This window comes from Temnothorax nylanderi, unplaced genomic scaffold (assembly GCF_030848795.1).
Source record: "Temnothorax nylanderi isolate EJ_2023f unplaced genomic scaffold, tnyl_v1.0 TNYL_tig0012_pilon, whole genome shotgun sequence".
Classification (NCBI taxonomy): Eukaryota; Metazoa; Arthropoda; class Insecta; order Hymenoptera; family Formicidae; genus Temnothorax; species Temnothorax nylanderi.
Window position 1 is genome coordinate 484896 of NW_027249074.1, and position 25555 is coordinate 510450.

General features: G+C 39.8%; 2 protein-coding genes across 5 annotated transcripts in view; one reads left to right on the forward strand and one right to left on the reverse strand.

Moving 5' to 3' along the window:
• Positions 1 to 25555, reverse strand: part of 14-3-3zeta (tyrosine 3-monooxygenase/tryptophan 5-monooxygenase activation protein zeta) — a 55048-nt gene continuing 29493 nt past the window's right edge. For 3 of the 4 annotated variants that reach the window (XM_071697410.1, XM_071697412.1, XM_071697411.1), the window contains 4 exons: positions 20433 to 20740; positions 10348 to 10471; positions 8947 to 9110; positions 2403 to 7019 (listed from right to left, as the gene is read on the reverse strand). In XM_071697410.1, coding sequence (XP_071553511.1) covers positions 6864 to 7019; positions 8947 to 9110; positions 10348 to 10471; positions 20433 to 20732 — 744 coding nt within the window. In that variant the 5' untranslated portion in view covers positions 20733 to 20740 and the 3' untranslated portion in view covers positions 2403 to 6863. Of the gene's footprint in view, positions 7020 to 7871; positions 8036 to 8946; positions 9111 to 10347; positions 10472 to 20432; positions 20741 to 25555 lie in introns of all 4 variants that reach the window. The other variant, XM_071697413.1, reaches the window with a different exon arrangement.
• On the forward strand, positions 17489 to 19527 carry LOC139767791 (uncharacterized). Its single transcript, XM_071697414.1, has 3 exons — positions 17489 to 17630; positions 18332 to 18437; positions 19128 to 19527. Exons 1-3 carry the CDS (start codon positions 17558 to 17560, stop codon positions 19291 to 19293), a joined length of 345 nt encoding a protein of 114 aa, XP_071553515.1. The 5' UTR covers positions 17489 to 17557; the 3' UTR covers positions 19294 to 19527.

The window sequence follows — 25555 nt, forward strand, 5'->3', positions numbered from 1 at the left end:
TTTCGTCGCTTTGACAGCTTTTATTTACAAACACCACCCCGCCAAGTATCAGCGTCGTCTTGTTTCTTTGTTAATCCATTTAACGTGTATTATATTTCGATTGAAACGGCATTGATCTATATCGAATGGGGGTGGGAGGGGGCGGGGGAGCGGGTGAGGGGGCGAGGGTTTTTCGGGAGCGACAGCTAAAAACAGGCTTACATTCGTAGAAGAGCAAAACCGAGGAAAACCTTCGTTCTAGCGAGGTTCGCGCGGCGACAAAATCGAAGGCCGCGTAACACAAGTCGACGTCGCGGAGAAAAGAAAAAAAGACTATTTCGTCGACAGATTATTTAAACTTAAACGAGTCGAAAGACTCAATTTGATTACTGTCGCATGCCGAGAGGGATTTCCCTCTCGGCGCGTTTGGTCGACGAAAACCAAAGGCGAGTTGACGTAATATTGCATCAAACGCCTGACGCAATGCCCCAAAGCGCCATGGCAATGCGATACGAAAAAACGAAATGAAATCGACGTATATCCGTGAATAAACTTGTACAACTGTGAATATGTATATTAAAAGATATCGAATAAAAGTTATTAAAGAAACAGTAAGTGTCTGTAATATGCGAATAAAAATTACTTTTTTTCTCCTCGTCTAAATCACGAATGTTTCTGTAATAGAAAAAGTCCTCAATTCAGACTTGGTTGATGCGAGGGCGAAATCGTATGTTCGGAGACTGAAGTAGCAACCCCTTCGGGTTTTGCCGCCTCGGTGTTCCTGGGAATGTCTACTGCGGGAGCTCGTCTACCGCACGAAAATGGTATTCTACACCTAACGCGGAGACTCTCAACCCCGTCCTGGACGAGAGAGAGGTCTCTGTTTCTCTCTCTTTCTCTCTTCCTCTCTCTCGGAGAGACGATCCGAGGTCTCTCCTTCGGATTACAAATCCTCAGTCGTCCGTATCGATCTCCAAATTGTCCGAGGGTGTCGCGCGACCCCCACGGGTTGAGATTCACCTGGATCTACATGTCTCTATCTAGTCGCGCGACAAGTGGCTGCATCGACATCGAGCGGCCGCGAATTCCACAAAGAACAAGTCGAGTAGGGAACGACGCTCGATTTCGGGATTTCTCTTCTCGTTTTCCCTTTGTCTCTTCTTTATTTTTTCCCCCCCGCGAGTTTATTCCTCCTCAACACTTCGCGTCCTGTCACTCGCGCATTAAGTGGGTAATTCGCTACTCTCATTAGCAAAAACCGTAAATCTCGTATCGGCTACACGTATAAATTGTGCAAAAAATTTAGCATGATTAATCGTAGGCCTTTCTTGTCGGAAAAGGCACGCGTACATATACATATATGTATCTCGCGTCGTATCTTTTTTTTTTCTTATCGTGTCTCCTCTCTGGTGTATGCATATGTATATATATATATGTATGTATACATATTACATAATGCGTAAGTCGTGTATACAAGTACATGTGTAGATATACCATCGACAAGAAAAATGGGGGAGCAGGGGGAAGGGCAGGGTAGGGTTGGGCGAAGGGGGTGTAAAGGGACAGGGAATATACATCGAGCACAATGATACCCACAACAGCAATCATAATAAATATCCCGTTTTAAGTACATGAAAAAGTCTCTCCTGCATGCTCTCGATATTGCTAAACTTCAATCATGCGCCAATCATCACCCTTACGCAAATATTCTCTCCTGACTCTATTTTCTTCTTCTCTTTTTCTATCTCTATATATCTCCCTCTTTGATATTTTTTGTGGCAGAATTGCTGCAACTGCAATTTCTGCCATCGCCCGAGCTGCCGCAAAAGCAATGAACCGTTTGTCGGTCATTGAGTCATGATTGATAAATAAATATAAAAAGAGCAGCAAGATAAAAATTATATAAGACGTAACATCGTCTTGTGGAATCGAAATAAACTTGCAAGTAGGACTTCATGATAAAAGATTAAAATGAAACCGCTTCTAGGAAATGTATGTACTTAATAAGCATTAACTTATTACATACAACTATAACGCGCTTGTGACGTTCAGCGTTTGTATATTCGATGAGTAATCATCTCATATATTTATCAAAAAATGTTACGTGTTTCAAGCGTTTACTCAGATTACTTGGCGTTTCGCAGATTTCAATACTCTTTCAAAAAGCACGGAACAAATCGCTTCGAAGTGTCAAACAAATCGATGGATCCCAAAGAATGAAAGAAGACAGTCATTCCGATCCAATGAGACAGCTTATTGATAAGCGACATTGCTGGAATCTTTTAGAACGATTCGCGATGAAGTCCACATGTTATGTAATCTCGACTTTTGTCCCGGAATCGTGAAACATCGTCGAGCATGTACAAACGCCTCCTTCGGTACGATGGCAATCGTCGTCGCAAAGCAAGACACACAACTGTGGATTATGGTTTTTTTTTCTCAGACATTTTATCAGAATTTATTATTTCGTGTAAACGTTTATAATAATTATAATTTACAATTACGATGGGTTGATGATAAATACAAATAGAACAACGTAATTTGGGTCGGGGGGGGGAAAAGGGTGGAATAGAAGGGTGAAAAGGGGAGAGAGAAGGCAGAGAGAATGGATGGTTGGAGGAAAATAGGTAGCTGGATGGATGGCAATGGCTTTCCGTATGTGAAGAAAAGAGCGGGAGCAGGATAATGAAGGACAAATCGTGTGAATTCGCGTGACTGAATTTGTAGTGTAATGAAGAGACGTGTCGTCGTCGCTCTTCTCGCGATCGCTAACGTACGCACAAATGGCCCTCAAAAAGTATAGCTCGTGTTTCTTATTCGAGATAATCGATTTGAAAAAGGAGGAGGAGACTTGGATGGTAAAGAGGGTCGAAGAAATTCTTTACGTGCCAAGAAGCCGCTGATAATGATGATGAAGATGAAGATGACGATGACGATAAAGATGAAGATCAAGATGGAGATAAAGATGATGATGATGATGATGATGGATGATGATGATGATGATGATGATGATAATGATGATGATGATGATGATAATGTTGATATTGATGATAATGAGGATAGCTCTCCCGACCGAGTAAAGTCACTGCCAGGATTATTAAAAAAACATATAACGTTTATTTTAGAAAATTCATAATATCCAGAAAATGAAAAGAACACAAGATGTTAACGTTCGATTTGTTGAATTGGGTGGTGGGCGGCTGGGATAAGGATAAGTTAGATTGAAGAAAACATCCCTGAAGAGTAGATTCAAGAGAAAGAGGCGAAAGAAGGAACTATTGTACTCGGAGGAGAAAGAGGACTCGCGAGAGGTGAGGATGAAAAGAGAAGGATGTTACATCTAAGGACCCGCTGGCCGATGGTATCGCGATGGCCTGCGTATCTTACCACTTCTGATTACACACGCACGCACATACACACACCCAGTCTCGCCCAGCCAGTCCTCGTAGAACGAGGACTTTCCGGAAGAGATAGGCTCAGAGAGATGATATTTGTAGGCTGTAGCCTTCATCGTTCGACTCCTCGATCTTGAGTCTCTTAAATAGCAAAACGTCGAGGCAGAATAAAACGAAAAAACAAGATTTAAACGACAAGAAACAAGCATAAGAATTTCTACGATCGTATTTAATCTTCAAGTCGCGTAAATGTACTCTTATTTCACGTTATATCTCATTTCTTGTCATCTGTATCTTATCTTCACTTTATCCTGCCTCGACATTAAAAGACCTCGTCTGTAATGGACGCAAATCGCAAATTATTTCTGCCAGAGTACCGGCTTGATTTCCACGTCCCGCATCTACTGCGATAAAAACGAAACTGATATCGGTGATGAATTATAAACACGAGACTTCAATCGTACACGTATTCATTCTCGCTCCCATTTGACGGAAGGAGGAGGAAGGTGGATAGGAAGAGTCGCCATTCGAATGCTGTCACTGCTCATCGTCTCTTCGACACCGCGTCCGTCTCACTCTCGTTTTTCTCTTTCTCCCCTTCCTTCCTAGCAACCGAACGTTATTCCCGCGTGTTTCTTCCCTTCCAGGCGATTACGGACAATGTTGTTGCGACAAAGACACACCGATTATACATCGAGAAATATCAACGCGATAACAGGAAAACGTTTACCCATTCACGTGTAATTAGCGACTAACTTTCTGAGAACTGGCTGTCACCTATAGGCGATATTACATATGCGTGATACAATGTGTGTATGTGTGTATGTATGAATATATATATATATATGTGCTGTCAGTACGCGCGTATATACATATACTTAATTATACATATATATACGAGAAGAGCATACGAGGATGCATTTCAGCTCCTCGTTTCATATCTCTTTTTCTTCTCTTCGCGTCGGGATGTCGAACGCGAGCGGAGAGCGTGATTTTGGATAGTCTTAGACCTCCCGTTGGAATCTTGCGGTTTCCCCTCTAACGTAGAATCTTTTCTGTTAACAATGATCGAAATACTTACATCGCGTTACAAACACGTGGTACACGTCGAAGTCCTAAATCGTCCGATATAAATTGTTAACACTCAATTCAAATACGTTGCGTAATTTATTATTCGACACATCGCCTCGGTCTTATATTCTAATCAATCAATCGTAATTGTATATGCAAATTCTTTTCCGTGACTTTCTTCGATGTGTACACCTCGATCGAAGGACCAAGCGTTGCGAGTTCATCTTCCTCGAGGAAGCCTTGATACTCTACTTTACACGACGCTATCTTCGAGAAGCAATTGTAAATCGTGATTCGCAACACGTAATTTTCTCGCAAACCCTCGGAAATGAATATCGCAGGACGAAAGTAAATACGTGGCTATATATCTATTCGTGTGTATGTGGTGTGCGTATAACTCGTTCTCTCTCCATTCTTCTCGACCGCGCTACGAACTTGCTAAGAGTTACGTGATATAAATATATTTATATATCTTTGTGTATATATTATATAATTGCGTATAGTATAATAGAGAAAGAGAGAGAGACGAGGAGCGGTCGAATAGAAGAGCGAGAGGAAGTTGAAGGTCCAGAATATGCAATCTCTTAATAACGTGTCGCACGTGTGTAATCTCTGTGCTCGACGACGACAATGGGGAAACGAGCGGCTCTTCAGATCCTCGTCCTCCTTCTTCCGTATTCCGTTTCACGATCGCACGAAACTTAGGGGAAAATATGTGCGAACGACCGCGACGACGACCAGAACGACGACGAGAAACGTCTCCTCTTTCTCTTCGCGTTACAACACAATTGTGATAATACTTATATGCTACCAACGACCCTGATCGATTCAATCTTTTTTCTCCGTGGATAAATTATAGACCAGGGGTCTGTTTTCTATTGCTGAATTGACCGCACTAGTTCGGAGTTAATCTTTTTCACTCCACATTGGAAGGAAAAAGATTAACTCCGAACTAGTGCAGCCAGTTCAGCAATAGAAAACAGACCCAAGATTGAAAAGTAGTAAGAGAAATCCAAGGAACTTAATCCCAGACTGTCGGACTGTCGCGACTTCGGGCTTTCAGTAAAATCGCGAGGTTTCGGTCGTGGCGAAAGGAAAAGGGAGGAGAGTCCGCGTAGGAAGAGATATTGAACTGCATGCAAATCATGTGCGCAATCATGGTGGTAATGTTGGAGAGAGAGGAGAAAAAAAATAAAAAAAAAGATAGTGTTTGAAAAATCAAGTCACCACTGATGTTTGTTTTGGAACTTAATAACTTAATGTATTTGTTTTTACTCTCCTTTCTCCTCCTGCATTCTTCCCTTCGTATAATAATATTCGTTACTTGCTAGACAATGTGAAATTTAATTTAAATGACAACTGGATATAATGCAGTAGATTCATGCGTGCTTTTTTTCATTTCCTCGTTCTCTTCGCTTCTTCTCGTACCTCCGCGCTGTTTCTTTTCTCGTTTTAACTTTAATGTTTTTCTTTTTTGAGATGGGTAAGCAGCGAACAGATTTTGGGAGTAATGACAGTGGGTCGGTCGGTCCTCTGCATTCCATGTCTCGTCCCGATGTGATTTACCCTTTAATAGTACATCACTTTCTCGTTTTCTATTCGCAAAAGTCAAATAATCTAGCGTTTGCTTTCTTTTTTCTGCTATGTGCGTTATCGACATTGAGGTGCATGCATGCACGCACGCGTTCGCGCAATGATTTTCGCGTCAACGAGACAGGGTATGCAGGGGAGATGTGAGTGTGTGTGTCTCCTCCTGTCCTTTCCTCTATTCATCCACAATTCGCTCCTTCCTGTTCCTCCATACAAACGGGTCAATAATAAATGGATTCCTGTTTTTATTTAAGAAATTTCGTGCGCGAGAGACCGAATGATCCACGCCCTACTCGATTGTCCTTCTCTCCTCGCCAATGATAGTCTTCTTGACTCGATGCTTCACGATCAACGTTCTTGCCTTTCCGTCTACTCCGAGTATCGACCGAGGTTCCAATTTCGAGTCTAAGTTCGATCTTTAAGATCCTTCTTGCCATCATTCGCGAACAGACACGATCGAGCATTAGTGAATAATTCGAAAGCTCTCGACGTTCGAATTTTTCAAACCGGATGTAGCAGCTGTGGCGGTGGCATTGGCAGCAGTGTGCGGTCATGTCAGGAAAAAGAGAAAGAGAGAGAGAAAGAGAGAGAAAAAGCGAGAAGGATCAGTTTTTTGAAAAGGAGAGTGATTTAAGGAAAAGGGAGGTCTTCGATTGGAAGGAAGGAAGGAAAAAAGGAAACGAGGTACGCGAGGGACGAGAGGTCAGGTGGACATGGATGGATGGATCTGGGTGGATGGACATATGGGTGAGCACTTCAGGGGGACGGGGGGACGATAGAGAATAGGATGTTCTTATTAGGTTTAGAAAGGACTTAAGCTTAGGAAGGTTAGTTGTCGCCGCCCTCCTGTGGCTCGTCCCCGTCGCCCTGCGTGTCACTGGTCCACAGAGTGAGGTTGTCGCGCAGAAGCTGCATGATCAATGTGGAATCTTTGTAGCTGTCTTCATTAAGTGTGTCCAGCTCCGCGATCGCATCGTCGAACGCCTGCAAAAGATTTAATTCTTTAAGTCTCTTGAGCTGCGCGATCCCATCGTCAAACGCCTGCAAAGTTATAAATGCGTCAGATACGTTTTTATTCTATATACTATAATCTCAATGTTATCTTTTAATAAAAGAATAATTTAACTTCCAAATAAAATAGGAAAATAGCATTCTAAAATGTACATGTATTTTTAAATAAAGAAATAAGACTCATTCTATGAGTACAATTATATAAATTTTGTCAAATATCCATAAAGTCATATCTATAATTACACAAGTCAAACTATTACTTAATTAATATAAATAGAGAATACGATGCGGGATGGTTAGTGCGGTATCAGTGGAGAAGTATCTCAGTTTACTAATTACGTATTAGCAATTTGAAAGAGGATTAAATGGCACAACATTCACACAAAAATATTAATGTTAGAATTAAATCAAATTAGGGGATTTGGTCATTAGAGAATAGATAGGATAAATTAAATTCACACGGCAAGAACTGTCGATTTCATAGTAAGACTGCTAAAGTGCTGATTCCCTATGACTTAAATATAGAATATAAAAAAAGATAAATATAAACATTTTAATATTTCTAATTATCTAATTCAACGAAGAAATGAGACTCGCGGTTCTTACTCTTTCTTTATTGCTCAAATCACGAAGAAAGACCGATATTTTAGCAGGAGTGCTTCAATCAAAGTATATAGCTCTAATTCTCGCCCGTGTTTCTTATCAGCAGTCTTATCACGTACCCAGTTCGACGGCGAACGCGTTAATGCATACAGAGGGTTTATATTAGAGAAAACTATCACGCAGTAGCTAAAGCACAAGCCCTCCACAAATCCTCCCTCTAACCTGCTTGGCTAAGTGACAGGCTCTAGCCGGGGAATTGATAATTTCGTAATAAAAAACGGAGAAGTTGAGGGCAAGGCCGAGCCTAATCGGATGCGTAGGCTGCATTTTCGCCTTCGCAATGTCAAACGCCTCCTGGTACGCCTTCTGCGAATCCTCGACTACCGCTGCAAATGCAAATCAGCCTCTATTCAGATTACACCTTCCACGACCTCATTTTTGCGCCGTGATCATTGAAGTAATAATAAATTGTCGTTGTCGTCGGGAGAGATGGCGGGAGAGGAGCGCGAGGAGAGGAAAGGCGAACGAAAGCTGAATAAAAGGAGGGAAAATGCAAGAGAATTTCAACGATTCGCCTCGCGTCTTGTCCTACAAAGACCGCACGCGCGTGGCCGTTTCACTCGGAACTGCGTCGGCCTTGAACGAGCCGTGTCCATAAATCGTCACCGATCTTCCACGATATGACCCCGCTGGGACGTGCATCTCCGTCCTGAGTCATCGCGTATGAGTCAAATGAACAGTACGCCCGACGGTATTATTAAAAATTTAAATACAGGCGCTTTTTTCTGCATATCAGACAAGTTTACACGCGCTATTTGTAGGAATGTGTTTAAGCTAATTGGTCAACAGCTGTGCAATTATAGTTATCGAAAGAGCACTTAGTTATTAAAACTGCATCTCGATATTACATTTGACAATATTACACTATTATCGGTTGATATTTTTCACAATATGTTTGTGTATGTAATATTACTTTTTATCTTTTTATCTCTAGCCAAATATTTTACTTTGCAAGTAAGTTATCACGGATTTTAACATCGCTGTCCGTTTAGAGATATAGTTGTGCCGTATCTCGGGACAATCGTTACGAGACCGATAACGCGTTTCGAAGTAGCAAACTAGAAGATGACGCCGACGATCTTTGTAGGACAGAAGTAGACAAGTTGATAGAACGAGTCGTTCGTGTAAGATAAACTTTTTTGTCACCACTGTGCACCGTCACCACCATCACCGTCATCGAGCTCTCTATCCCACGGAATCGCTAGAAAGATAAGGATTAGTTCCTCTGATCGTGTACCTGTTTGGCCAGTTGACAGGCCTTGTCTGGTGAATTGAGAATCTCGTAATAGAAGACAGAAAAGTTGAGGGCGAGACCTAGCCTGATCGGGTGGGTAGGCTGCATCTTTGACTTGCTGATTTCGAAGGCATCCTGGTATGCCTTCTGGCTGTCGTCTACCACGGCTGGATATTACGTGGATCATCAACATGTCTGTTTGTCTTGTTTTGCGTGAACTAACACGCTTCGTATCAAGTTGATTTGAGAGCTACTTAGAACTTGGAGGCACGTAACATGGATTTATCGCGTTTCGAGATGCCGTGAAAGAATTAACTTGGAATTGAACTTTTTCATTAACTTAAAAAGCTCTTAATTTCTATATTTTTTAATTAAAATTTATAGACTAACCATTTGTATTATTTATATTATAGATTAACTATTTATATTAGTTATCGATTTGCTCTATTTACGTTCTAAGCAGCTCGATTGCTTTTTAGGCAATTTATATAAAGAAAACAGATAAACATCTATTTTCATCTAAATCTAATTCATTTTAACATAAATATTTGCAATTCCCTGAACTTTATATAAATTTCGTTTTGTATAAATATCATAAAAATGCTAACTTCATTATAATTCTAAAAAATGTAAATTCCGATAAATGTATTCAATTAATTTAAGAAACAGGGTCTCTAAGTTAATCTTCAACGTCTAAGGCCCAGTTTCAAAAGTATCGGTTAACTTTTAACCTTAGATTAACTCACTCTTCGTCTCTTTCTAAGGGAGACGTTAGAAGGAGACGAAGAGTGAGTTAATCTAAGGTTAAAAGTTAACCGACACTTGCGAAACTGGGCCTAATATTGTCAATACATAGCATCAAATAATTATACACATAAAAACAAAAGAATATAAAAAATATTTAAATTAATAGTTAATAATTATCTTTGTAGTTGGTGTTCTTCGTAGAGCCTCGTGACTCAAGTTTCACTCGCGAACGTCACAACCGACTTTCACTGTGACCGACTGAGACTACAACTGACTCTGTTTCCGATGCAAAAGTCCAGGGATCCGCCCATACATCAAAAGGAAGCATCTGTCGATGCAGCTGCGTCGCAACGCGAGTGCCACAAGTGTTCGATTTTGAGAGAAGTGTATCCCATCCATCTCGGGCACTTGCATAACTTAGACGCAGTTGCATCGATCACGTCGAGGAGGCGATCAAAGCGAGAGGTAACGATTTTCGGAGCATTGATGCGGCAACGATAGATTTTGGACGGCATCTTTTGCGTTACTATCGGACAAGAAGTCACGATTGTATCACTACAAAAGATGGTAATCGCGCGCTTTCGAGTCTCTCTTTCTCTCTCGCTTCGAGGTCTCCCCGGGGGATCGTAAAGTAACGCGAGGGAGATCGATACGTACTATTTCTGGTTTCACCAGTGGCGACTTCTGCGAGATACCTGTAGTAGTCACCCTTCATCTTGAGGTAGAATACTTTGCTCTCGGCATTGCTAGCCTTGGGGATCAGGTACTTATCCAGGAGTCCCTGTAAAGACGCAAATACAAAACAAATGAACAAACGCAGTTGCTGAGAAAAAGAAAATGAAATTGATGTAAAATACAAATCAAGTTGACTTTTATTTAATTTCTTGCGCTCCGAGTATCTTGATAATTGATAAAATAAAAATTAGGAACGTAGGGTAACGAAAAAATAAAACAATTTTCGAAAAAGGCTAAATTGTCTTATCTCTCGCGTATCTTGCTTGATCCTTTAATCAAGCAATTCTCTTATCCGAATCACGCTGTTGTGATTAAATCGTGTTTCATAACTGAATTAATTTAATGTGTGATTCACAACTCCATAGAGAACTATTTCAAATAAAAATCTCAAACTTTACGCAATTAATTAAAATAAAAGGATATATCTAATATTATTATACAGTTACATTATTATTTAATTATATATATAAATTGTCAATAATATATAATAACACACATTTGTATATAATGCTGAAATTACTTTCAAAAATGAATTACACAATAAAACATCGCGATTTAGACTAATCGATTATTAATTGCCATCGGGCAGTAAAGCATCAAACGTGGTCAAATTAATGTGGACAACAATGTGGAATTGATGCGCAATGCACCGGTCAATGACGAGTTCGTTTCACGCTACGCACATTCAGCCGTGTCTATGCTAATGACGTAACAGCAGTGTTGGCCGACCGACTTTACATATGCGAAACTCACGTGCAAACAGCGCGACGATATTTATTGCGTCTTAACGCAAACATAATGCACCGACCGGTCGGGGCGGCGAAGGGAGGCAAAAATTCGCCCCGATTGCTGTTACGTCACGTTAACTCGGCAACTTTCGACCCAACAGCAGCGAACAATACAACACCATGTATATTAAAATTACGCATTTTATCTAAATATCGCACACATTTAATTTCCGAAATAGATTCCGTTCTTGCTGTTGCGTTACCTCGAGAGGTAAATGAACGCGCTGGGAGCCCAAGTTTCTAATTTAACTGCTCCCCGGTTATCTTATCGTCGTGCGAGACGAGTATCAAAAAGCAGCGTCGCCGCACAAATCGTCGCATTTCGATGCGCGAACCGTGCCGTCATAAATTATGCCGCATAATCACGTGAGCGCGCGACCCGCGTCGCAATGAAGGTAGAGGAAAAAAAAGAGAGGACAGCCGTGTCCGTACGTCATTGCCGTCTCAACATTTTTCTCTCTCCCTCTCTGACATATCGAAATTCAACGAGAGACCGGTTAGAATTACTCCCGAAGTCTTCCCTTTTTTATTCCTCCGCGTTTATTAATTTTAATCAAGCGGATTTTACGAGTGACAAAATCGGAATTGTAAATTATCGAAATGTGCGTTTCTTCGGAAGCTCAATAGAGAACCACGTTGTTAGTAAAATCGATTAAATTCTTATTCTTAAGTCGATCGTTTCACTCTCCGTACATCATTTCAAATCTTCTTATATTAAATCGCATTTTTTGCATCTCTTATTATCCTATTTCTTGCCGCGGCTTTCCGATTTATTTCTAAAGCCGTTTTGTCTCGCGACAACTTATTTGAGATGAACGACTGACTTTCACGCGTTCTCTCCTCCGCATCGAGTTAGAAATAACTCGATTTTATTAAACCGCAGCGCGAAACCGACGGTGGCCACGTCAAGGTGCGATACAATAGTGCCACGCTTACGGTGACGTGTATAGGAGAGCGCGAGAAACAGGAACGACTCCGATCGCCCGGCGATTGCGCGTTTCAGCTGGAGCCTTGCTCCAGTTTCGTCTCGTTTGACGCGCGCGTCTCCCGACCGCGTCTCCTCGAATCTGACACCCCTTTCCCTCGTCATTATGCGCGCGTTGCAATTAGCGAGCGCTTGTCTTGGAGCAATCACCCTCTGCGCGTCCTCAAAATTAACGGATAACTAAAATACTATATTTAATTAAAAGAAATAATTACAAGATATCTGTTGATCTATCGTTCGAAGGAACGGTAGCGATGACGTCGTAAACATATTTGCTTTCAAACATCCGATTATTCATATCGTTCAATTGACAAACACATGTGAATGTTTTTTTCTAATTTATAATATTTGAATCACAAATTATTTCTGGCAAAAAATACGTTTATTTAAATCGGTGCAAATTATATAATGAGAAACAAATGCGCTATTTATTATAAACACCGAAATAAGACTTAATTTGGTACTTTTTTCTCTGCATAAAGAAAACAGCCTCGAGCGAATTTAATTCCTCTGAAGAAAGGGCCTCTATTACGAGGCGGAACGTGCCGTTTCCGGTAGTCCGAGGTACGTTCGTCTGAACAGGCGTGCCCGCTTCCTCTTCCGTTTCCGCTTATTTCCGGATACTGGAAAAATATCACCCACGTAACGAGAACGGAGATCGAATGGAATCCCGAGGCGCACGTCGCAAAAAAACATCGAGTAGATTATAAATTCGCCGAGTTTGATGAGTTTCGCGAGACTTTCGAGCGACGAGAAGTTCGAAAGGTCACGCTTTAATATCTCGCCGTTGAGTCTCCATACGAATAAAAAGCGTCCCAAGTAACAGATCTTGGGGGAAAGATATTAGAGAAATTGAACAGTTCCTGAATTATTATCCAGATAAAAAATAAATAAGTTTTTTATGACTAAAGATTAAAATTTTAATCAAAGAAACTAATTAAAGCTATTTTCTAACATCCAAGATACTTTATATCTTTCATAAATAACTTATTGCGAATAGCTAATTGAATAAGGAACAATTATCTCAGTGTCGAAAATTACGTGACGATACGCGGATCATTTTACGCGGAAAAAAAGGAAGCAAGAGATTTCGTCGTTTTTACGGGAGAATACAGGCGTAAAAATCGCGGAGACGAGTAGAAACTCGTAATTGACCCGTGTGAAATCCAATCCGGAAGATGGTCTTCATCCTCCAGAGATCCCGAGCAAGAAAATGTGTGTGTGGAAGGTTGTCAACCAAGAATCGTAAGACGATCCGGGCGCGGAAGAGAAACGACGGGTATTGCTCGCAAACGAGTTTCGACGCTCGAGGACGAAAGCACCCCGGGTAAAACAATCCATCTCGTGTCTCGGCGTTGACACTTTATTATACGGGACGCCACCGAATTAATCCCTTTATCATCTTAGCGGAAATCATCTTAGCCGCGTCATCGTTTAATGCGACCAGTGAAAATAAGCAACGAAAGACCTCTTTCCAATTAACTTTAACAGAATTCATTCAAACGGAAATTTAATTTCAGGTTTAATTACTAAAAATGATGAAAAATAAAGTCCCCTTCATTATTTTAGCGACATTCTCTACGAACAAAACAGAAAAGTTGGACATTCTATATATAATCTCGTGTTAATCCAACGCTGGAAAATTTCAACGTACAAATTACAACGCGAATTTCAGCGAATAGAAAATATTGTGACGGTTACCCGTTTGCAAAATAGATTAACCGAAGAGAGTTGCAAACGCTTTACAATTGCTTTCTACAAGTAAAATTAATTTTGTTGTTATTACTTGAAATTAATTAACACTCCTCCAAGAGAGAGGTCTAACAGGGCTGGAAATTCGCGTCAATGCTTTCGACGAAAACGTGCTATGCTAATGACAGTAATGACTTCCCAGTGCATAAAGCATAAAGGGTATATTTCCTCGTTTCGTTATCGCGTCGCTAGACGACGACGCAGTATAACGAATTACTAACGAATACACGGCACTGCAGTTAAATGCGTTTCGGATGAAGTTAACGCTTCCGATTCCTTTTCTACGAAGAAGTCACTTTGTTAGAAAGTGGAGACCTTCTGGCAATTAGACATCGGATCGATTCATCCCGATGCGATGTAAGAAAGCGGCTGCTCCTTGTAATTAGCGATTGGTTCTTTGTGAAATTCCCCATCTTTTATGCTTTCTTGCCTTCTGTTTATACGTGTGCTCTTGTTTCTTTACTATAAACAATTCAATGCTGTAACTTGACACATCAGCATCTAAACCTTATACATATTTGTACATTTTTTTAAATTCCTGCTTGTAAAATAAAACTGTAAAATAACAGAAATATTACGAAAAAAAAGTGAGTAGTGGTCAGCACGTTAATACAAGTAGACAATAAATATCCAAGCGAGCGTATTCTGGTATCCTATGTAGTAGGAGAACGTTCGTAGGAGAACGTTCCAGGATAAAGAATAACTCACGTAAGGATGAAATCATCGTTACACGTAATTATGCGAAATTACTTGTTTATCGATTCCCACCCATCGCAATTCTCGGAGCGCGACCCCCTTTGGACGCGCGCGAGCGCCGGTTACTCAACGGCGTATAATTTTCTCCGACACCTTTCTGGACTCCTCGGCTATGTATGGAGAACAGGAAACATCGCGACGGTTGCACCGACGCGGAAAAAGGAGCGGAATGTACTCGGCTTGCTACGTTCGTACGGAGAGAAGGAAGGCGACACCAGTCCAGACTCGCCAGTCCTCAACGCGTTTCCGTCTTTCGGTTTTATTGAATTGGTTGATCGAAATGGAAAGCCCCGAGCAATTGTAAAATTCGAGATTAACAGCGCGATGACTGTAAAAAGCAGAATCAACCAAATAATTAATGTGTCGTACAAGTAAATTTTAATTTAACACGCATATGATGCAATTAAATACCTAAATATTATATTTTTAATAAAAAATATTTATATATCGTGTTACCATAAATATTAAAAAAAATAAAACAATGCTGGGGCATATTATATTCGTTTAAAACAAACATGTTTATCTAAACGGATGTCCATTAGCTACAGCAGTGCGGTGAAAGATAGATATCTGATAAAATAGCATGACAAAACTATTAGAGATTCAATACACGCAGACTGATTATCCTAAATAGCCGGCAAGAACCATTAGCATAAATACTACTTTGTGAGCTAGCTTTCTACCCATACGTAATATAGACATCACAATCTCGCGATCTTTAGCTTTCTTCACTCTAAATATTGCCAAAACTTGATCGCTGTATACCAGATTGTCAAATTCGACTTGGATTTAAATTCTAAACTAATACGATCTTAACAAAAACAAATATATCTTTGCGATAAATAGATATAGTTTCATATATAAAATCTAAAATTATGTTATATTTCAATTAGCTTGGAAAAAATAAAAAAAATATGCAAAAGACTTTACGGTGATTATCTTCATGATTCTGCCCACACTGAAAATTGATTTACTCCGCTATTAGACCGTGGCAACAAGAATGTGCGATAGACCTGACGTATCGTCACGATATAGAGCCCGCACTATTCAGTGCGGAAGCTTGCGATAGTGCCAACCGCCTGAAATACGATATTGCGAATTCGTGCGAGAAAACACGTGCGCGCGCCCCCGCGAAATTAAGTTTCGAGCAACGTACGAGCAGGAATTCGATTCTTTCGGACGTAAATTAACGTTCCCAGATGAACGAACGAATACGCCGAGTTCTCACGAATCATCGCAGTTGATGAATCGTTCATTGCGAGGTCGGATCGGAGATGAAAAGCACACGTCAGCGCAAAATATGCATATGCGATAAACAATCAAAATAGACGGCGGAAGGAATCGAGAACAGCATTATTTAAAATAAAGCGATTGTAGCAATAAAATGTAAATTACCAATGTACATTCATATGAGAGAAATTAACGTTTAAAGATCGTTGAACAATACCTTCTCGTAAATTTTTACGTTTACCTTTATATTAAAATTTTCTATTATTATTTTATATCAAGCTGTTAATTATTTCGTCATACGACACAGTCGTGTCATCTATTCATTCGAAACCATTTATTTATTCTTTAATGCGCCTATAAATTCTTATCGGACCGTTTTCCTAAGAGATATGAAGATAGAGAAACGATGTGTGAGGGAAACGTCGAAACGTTACATTTGTGAGCAATGCATTGTCGTCAACAGGCAGTTTATCGTAATATTGAATCATGCAAAAGTTATGCGACAGTTCAAAGCGCGAGAGATCCGCCCAAACAGCTCCGCAAGTTCGCTTCATCAAGACCACAGAGTCGACTCAATTAACCTTATTACAGTTTAATCGCGAGCGCGACAGCTAGCATCAATGTATCATCCGAAAATAATTCTCGATTGTTTGTCGATTCGCGTAGCGACAACAACGAAAATCAGCATCATTCTGATGCGCTTCACAATTTCACAGCAAGGATCTGAGAAAGGGGGAAAAAGCATTAAAAAACATCGAAAACTGCTAATTAATTTTTTAATCTAAAAATGAGGCACAAGTTTTCACGGTCGCATTCCCTCGACGAGTTTACAGGTGAAGAGGATATTAGAATACGTACGTCTATGACCTTTTGAGATTATCAATCTTAATAGGCTCCATGCAGAAGAAAGAGAACTATTTCTCAGTTCAACCTCTCAGCGCTCAATTCTTCCGTGAAACGGAACAGGAGATATAAAAATAGATATAAGAAATTCGGTGGAGCAGTCGAGGGATAGCAACCTAAGTGCTAGGCGTGAGAATAAAGGATCCCGAGATATAGAAATTCCTGCCGTTTCGTTTCATTTCCGTCGAAAAAGAATCGAAATCGCTACGACAAATAAACGCCTCATCATTGTCTTTTTCTGACCAATCTGTGTCAAGGTGAGCCGAATCTCAATCGGGACGTTCAGTTAGCTAAAACTGAAAAAATGTTTTCCATCAGGGCACGTTTCGCACATACATAAAACATACAGAGAACTGAATACTAAATTCAGCGAAATTTCGCCAAAAGACACAAATATAATTAATAATTAATGCATCATGTGAAGTAAAATGGGATAATTGCACTATGTTCAACGATGCTGAAAAGAGGTCATAAGAGATCGTGTTTAATTTAATGTCGGCGAGCCTAATGCTAACTTGATCCTTGTTCTTTGTTATTTTATTGCTATCGCCACGTGCGATATCGCACATTTTGCTTCGTGCCTGTCCGTGCTGAACAGAAGACGAGATATTCTCCTCCAGAGATCCATGAAAGAAGGAGAAACGGTATATAAAAGGTGATTTTTCGAAATTTTAATATCGTCTTTTCTTCCTAGTGACTCCCTAAGCAAGAAACCAAGATGAAGGGTTACATCTGCGCGATTTTGCTGTTGATCTGCGGCGGGATGGCTTACTCTGCGAAGCTAGTACGAGGTATGTTGCATAATTTATCCGATTAGGAGATTATCGCTGAGGAAAAGACATTGTTACGTCCGGACACTGTAAAACAAATGTGTATAGAATAATTTAGCCAATTTATAAACGACACGATATTGCCATTAGTACTTTCTCAAAAGACTTGCTACACGGAGAGAATTTTCTCTTTTAAAATTTACCCTGAAATCATGGTAGTTATGGGACAACATGTACCACCAAGAATTTTATGCGAGCTATTCTGATTAATATCCACCATAATAAAAAATATTAATATCTATTACATTAAAATATAAAATATGTTTAATTAATTTTACTAAAATATATCTAGGAAATCTCAATAATTTTTCAAAATTCACCAATCTGCTTGGTAATTTTTATCACGTTGTTTGTAAAATGTCTTTTGTATATTTTAAAAATTCCTTGGTTGCCAAGTTGTCTCAAGTTTGTATAGTGAATTTAAGGGTAGAATATAACAAAAAATTCTCTTCGTGTACTTATCGTACACGTGCACACATTATGTGCAACCTCAATATTTCAATGGCAGATTCATTGGCAGATTTGCAAATTAGACGACTAGGATCATTCCGAAACCAATGTAGCTACTTATTAGCTAATAATAACGCGGAAATAAATAAAAAATTTTGAATCATATTTTTCGGACAGTACTTTCGGATTTTACCACACAGATATGCTTTTAGGTGGCTGTCTTTTTGGTGGAAACGATGTGGTCAGTGTGGGTAAACACACGACTACCCCGTGCATGGAGTTGATTTGTGACACAGACGGTCAAGTAACTATGGCCTCGTAAGTCAAAGCATCGTATAATTATATATCTGATTTAACTTAACTAGATATAAGATTTCACGTATCTCGGAAAATTCTATTTAAAGAATAAAAAAAATTTCGTCTTTCACGTGAATGACGGCTTTTGATTATTCCGATCCTCGCTTTAATGCAAATTAATTAATCTTCACGGGACGTAAGCAATGACAATAATATGTGATTAGACACCTAAATTATAAATTAGCAAAGGAAAATGTGCTTAATTTATGCAAGGAACAATAGATTTTTCGGGATGCTGAAGCTTAATTTACCGAACTTTCAAATTCGTAAACGGTTACAAGAAAAAAAAATTAGAGAAAAAACTTTAGAAATTAAAAAAAATAGTTTTATTATATTTTGACTCTGTGTCTCAGAGAAAGGACATGATTTCTGGGACACGATGTATTTGCTAACAAACTTGTAAAGTTAACGGCTTTAAATAAAATATATTGCGAGAAAGCATTTTATAATAACAAAATCTCATATTATTTCACATTTCTGACAATAAGTATCTTTCTTTTTTTATTGATATATTTTAAATAATTAACAGCACACTCTGTATTTCGCAATGGAATTTGCACAACTGCAAGATTCCATCGCGTTTTCAATGCTAATGTAAATTTTCTATCAAATCTCTCTTTCGTAATCTAATTTTATTCCATTTCTTTCCAGATGCCCGTCAAGGGATTGTAATCCTGGGCAGTTTGTTACTGGTATGACGCCTGAAAGACCAGACAAATCTTTTCCAGATTGCTGTGCACAACCGATTTGTAAGAGTAGACATTACCTTGAAGTCGCTGACCTACCACACTATTTGCCACAGATAGGATTCGAGTAACGCGCCATTCTCTGCCTCTACTTATTAGCTAATAATAAAGCGGAAATAAATAAAAACTTTCGAATCATATTTTTCGGGCAGATAAGGAGAGAGAGAGAGAGAGAGAGAGAAATATTGTCAGAAATAAATTTTTCTTGTCATAATTCGTCAGAATATTCTACCATTCCATTCTCCACTTCCCCATCGTTTATCGAGACTGGATAAAGAATTTATCCGTCTTTCGCGCGATAACGTGCAACCGAGTTTATCCGGATACATATTCTCTGTAACTCACTATGGTTAGTTCAGTTCCGTTGTACAAAAACACAAAAATCACTTCCCTCTCGAGCAATCTTCACTTTCCCGTAAATTTCAAGCTGAATGAAGAAGCATACTGCCGCAAAGTCACCAAGTTGATAAACTATCGGAGGGATTACGATAACCGGAGGCGGCAGGAAAACGTTAAAAGCCAGTCCTCCATCATCTGGGTCGCGCCAAGACATTTGTTCAAACACGTTTACTCCTCGACAAACACAATTCGCAGTTTTTACCCCCCCCCCCTCCTCCTCCCTCTTTTTTCTCCTACTTTCTGAGAGAACGCGACGCTTTTCCTCTATATTTCAATGCCCGCTTCATCTCTTATCGTTCATGTCGTCGCTTTTCTTGTCTAGAGCGACTTCGATCAATACCCAGACGACACAATGAGCCTGACCACCGTCGGGCAAACACACGTGAATTGCGCGTACACGCTATTCGTACGATATAACGAGAGAACGCTGATCGGAGTAGAGGCAGAAATGTAAATTCTTCCCTATTTCTTTTTTGAAATGAAGATATTTGTATCTCACGGAGAAACAGATATAATCAGAGATGTAAACATTAAATTCATTAGCATAAATACACACGCGTCATCCTTATAACGGTAAAAATTCTTTACGTAAATCAATGGAGCAATTAAATTCTCCTGATAAATATTGTGATTGAACAGCAATATATATATTTTTTTTTTTTTCAGAGATAAAAGCTAACTTATCACTACTAAAAATAAGGTCGAGTCGAACGTGTTTTTCTAACACAACTCGCTGGAGCGAAAAGAAAAGAGGGAATTCAGTACGCTCAAGGTTTTAGGATAGGAAAAAGCGACGAGGGTAATCACTTACCAATACATCGTAGCAGATCTCGCGCAATTCCTTCTCGACCTTTTCCCGGTATTCCTTGGCCATCTGCTGTTTGCGTTCGGAGCCTTCGGTCTTCTGCTCGATGGAGGAGATTACCCGCCACGAGCTACGTCTCGCCCCTACGACATTCTTGTATGCCACCGAGAGCAGGTTCCTCTCCTCGTTCGACAGCTCGACTCCCGTCTCGGTGACCGCCTTCATCGCGGACGCCATGTCGTCGTACCTTTCCGCCTGCTCGGCAAGCTTCGCACGCTGCACTAATTCCTCCTTATCCACGGACATTGTGTCGGCTGAAATCAGATGAGAGTTGCAACGTCAGTGGAAGGTCCGATTCCAAGCTTGGATTGTTCGCTAAGGCTCTTTCATGTTTCCCGTACACGCGCGTCGATATCAAGTCTCGTTGTATTTATCAAAAATTGAAGAAGTGCGCTCTGCTGAGAAAAGGGAAGGCCGAACTATAAAATAAGAAAAGGACGATCTCAAATTTCCAAAATTGCCTACGCCGTGAACTTCAAGATATAGAGATTACAAGTTAAAAGATATCGACATAATGCGTTTAAAAAAATAAAATGCGGTGTTCCAATACTTCAAGATGTTACGTCCTCAGGAACGCAAAACTTGTGTTCTCGAAAGTTTTCGAAACGATAAGAACTTAAGGAGGATTTTAAACACACAAAAGATTTTGTAGGTTCGAGATTTCTATGATCACTCGGCCATGTCTAAATGTCTTTCGACCGAACGTTGCGCCGTTCGGCGTACTTTTCAAAATATAAAATCGTGATGCAAAACAACATACCACTTTGAATATTATAGAAAAAAAAAAACCTGCGTTAGTATTAAGCAGGTCAGAGAGACTGTCGAATGGCGGACACGTCGAGATACGACACCGGGAGGAAAACGCAAAACGCGATATACAAAGCTTGACAGACTGCCGCGCGCGTTTCAATGTCGCCGGGTTCCTTTTGTCGCGTCGTCGCGTGTACCCGGAGAGGTCGGGAAGAATAGGCCTCGCACACCGACGCGTTTAGAAGCCAAACACCACGACGACGACGACGACGACGACGATGACACGATGTTGCGTATCCACTCACGAAACGCGACTGGCCTCGTTTGCCTTGGCAAACGATCGAACTGCACGAGGCAGGATGACCTTTTCCCTTTCCGAGTCACGTGCGCGCGACGAAGTCCCTTTAGCCTCGGGATGTTCCGAGAAGCAGCGTGCATCCGACTTTGGAAAAATAGATATACCATCCGGAAAATCTCACGGAGCGAGAGCGAACCAAATGACTTTTTTATTGTCTCGCTTCGAGATTCTGAAGTTAAGAAACCGCGAAGTTCTTTCTATCGAATTTGTCTACATTCTCTAGAGAAACTTCAGTATTGTTTTCGTCTTGAAAAGAACATTCCTGGTGTGCAACGACGCATTTTCGAGCTGACCAGCTGCCAGACTCGTCTTGCTTCACGGAAACGTTCAGGTTCAGGTAGAATTTTCTCTAACAATAAGAAGAAAAAAATAGATCCTAGAGAGAGACCCTCAAGGCAAAGAGATACTAAGAGAAGAAATTTCTTTTCCATCGCGTGACGTTTCATGTCCTATGGTTTCTTTCTTATTTTAGAGTTGGTGGTTTTTCCTACCTTACTATACAGTATACAATTATAACACAGTCTACAATGCCATTATAGCGCAGCTATATAAATTATCGTATTAATCGTAATTAATTTCGCATTCTTAATGTCGCAAAAAAGTGGCTAGTGTCTTTAAAAAAAAAAAAAAGATTGAAGGTACCAATCAAAGTGTTTTCTTCAATTAAATCGAATGAGTATTTAATCGCTGAGAAATCAATATGATATACGTACGTGACTTGATAAATGCTGCAGCAAGTCTACGTTATAAAAACGCAACACCTACACGCGTTTACCGTGTGGCACCGCATTTCCATGGAAACTCGTGCAAAAGCGTCTATTTCCAACATGAAAGCGAGATTTGCCATGAAATTGAGGATAACGTAGCCCTTTGAGCATTGTCGATCGATACACGCGACGCTGTTATTTAGCAAAAGTACGTTACGTAAGGCTTGCAACTCGTAACTTTGAATATCAATATCAAATGACATTCACTAATGAGGATTCAATGCGAAACGATATTTTGCAAATTACTCAATAACGACACGATTATATAATCTTAATTTAATTTAAATACGCAGTCCTTTTCGAATTATTAATAATTTTATCCTCATTCTTTCAGACGACGCGATATTTTAATTTTTATTTCTCTTTCTTCTGAATCGCAACGTCGCAATTTTTATTTATCCTCTCTCTATTCAAGAAGCCAGAATTAATCGATTACTTTTTCATTCAGGAGCATTGATATATAATTAATTTCTTTCCGATTTTATCGCAAATCACGACGCTCGGTATCACGACCTATCCCACTCCAACTCCGTCTCTTATCTCTAATCTGTCGCTTTTATCTACCGAACAGAATATCACCGGACGTCCAATAAATCGACAAACGTGACCGTATGAGATTATCCAGCTTACGCAACGATCGCCCAAGTCTTTTATTTTTTATCATTCTTTCACCGTTTTCTAGGGCTCGAGAACAAATAAAAATTAACTCGATAATAGTTAACAGCTAAATAGTTTTAGCAAAGAAACGAAATCTTGTTTTTTACTACACGAACACCTTAAATCTTAATGTCGAGCAATCCTCGATCGTTTATGGCAGGCACGTGGACGGCAATTATCGCTCTCCCTTTGTTCCTTTTTTTTATTTTAATTTGGTCAGCATCTGCCGCTCGGACGCGATAAATCACTAGCGACTCGGTCAGAGGGCTAATATCTCGTCGACGGATTGCACATGCGTGTGAATCCGTGAACCGATAAGAGAATTGGTCGTCTGCTCGTTAAAATGAACGAATAAAAGAGCGAACACGTTCGACGAACCGAGGAGAGCGGTTGATTATATCGTCATCGAATCGCACGAGCAGAAGTGCGTCAATAACAAGCCGCCGTTACCGAGAAAAGTGCAAATCACATTACAATTTATGATTTAAGTGATAAATTCACCTTTTTAGAACATTTTGCATCGTTTACGAAGTAGAGATCAATTTACATCAAGATGTGACACAGCAAAAGTGCGTAAATATGATTTACATGAATTTTGAGAATGTTAAGCTCAAGTTCTTGAAAAATTGAATTCCCGAGTTCGCGTGAAGTACTTTTGTTTCGTATCTGATCAGATCAAATTCGTGAATCTTTAAATATTCCTATCAAATTTCAAAAAGATAAAATTCCTTAAGATAAAAATCGACACACCTTCGTGCGTTTTGAGGTAGTTAAGTTTCTAGGTATACTCAGTTATACGTTTGTAAGAGTAACGGGATGTCGTAATACCTCCGTTGTACCGGAATGTTATGTCGTCGTCGTCGTAGTACGCGCGAGAGGAAACGGCGGTGATTCATGCCGTAGAATTGAAAGAACGAATTACATCTCGGGACTGGGAAGCGAGCCTAGACGCATTCATGAACTATATCAAGCAGTGCGTAACGCGCCGTAAGAAAATCGGAGGATATAATTTACTCAGCAACGTAAAAACGTGACCTTGCGTAAACCGCTGTTACGCAAATTTCCTCGTGTCCTAATTTGTTAATTCACGAATGGGACGTAACACAAATTAAATTCAAATGGGACATAATATAATACAAATTCTTGTAAATGTAAATAAATTATTCGCATTTTAAATGCCTTATATACGCACGTGATTTAATAATATGAGTTTAATCAGCCGATGTTCTTTCGAAAATTGAAATAATCTTTCGTCTAAAGATACAATTCTAAGGAAACTTCAAATAAGTTTGCCGCAAATGATTTCTCCAAACGAACTGCACTATCTTGGTTAAAGATAGTGCGGGGCAGAAGTAATTTCTCTCGAAAGTTAAAAGCTTCTTTGTCGTTAAATTAATTTTCAGGCAAAAGCGACATTGCGGATAAGATCGAAACACGAATATCGACGACGAATCGGGAGATTTCCTGAGGGAGATCATTACCGTGTATTCATAGAAAGGGTAATTAAAAATACATCGTGGCGCACGAGAGGTTCCTCCGTAAAAATAGCTTGTAAATTAAATACGTTACGTGATCACACTCGGCGATGCGCCGCATCGTATTTCCATATACAGAATGCGTCTAATCCCACACACACAAGCTCATTTTTAACGATACACTACGCAACTAATCTATAAATATCTGAATTCTCAAGTGACAATCTAAAACGGTAAGAATATTATAAAGAAATTATTTAAAGGATATAAGTAAAAATAGAAGAATCTCAATATTCATATTTTATAAGGTTTGAGAAATCAGAAATAAATAATAGCAACTTTTAACATACACGATTAGTCGCGCCTGAATTGTTGGTTCAGTTCTACAATTTAGTATAAAGTTGCAAGTTGATAGCTTCCACGAACTGTAGCAATAGTATCTATCGTTGAAAGGAAGTGAAGTTGGCAAAAAACACCCTGTATAATATGCGCGGATAATCGGATGTAGAACGAGCGGGTATCGCATGGTACGATGACTCATTGCTTTGAAACTGGTCGATGCCGTCGAAAAACCCACGAGAGCTCTTATAAGGCCACTTAACCCCGAAGAACACAGACCAACCTCCTTCCTCTCTCTCTGCAAAGTCTCCGCTATAAATACCGAATTACAAAAACTTTACACCTTTTCATTAACGAAGCTTTCCGCAACATTTCCGACATCGTCTCATTCACTCTTCTCAATATTTGTTTAATCTTCTTACTCGGAAGATAAAAAATCGAGTTTGTAAAAAATATATATGTACAATTATCAAATCAATACTCGTGCTTTGCGTCCTCAAAATATTTTCTTGGACCTATCGAAGAATTCAGCTTCCCTTAAAATAGTGAGAAAAGCTGGCGCGAAGTTCTGCGAAGTTTAATGATGCTGAATATCCGCGAGAGAGTGCAGAAATGTGCGTGAACGGATGTTTACCTAACGAGAAAGCGATACGGGGAAACGACGAGTTGTTTGGTGTTAAAATAATGCGATGAGTAACGAGTCAAAGTACAATTGCACCTAAT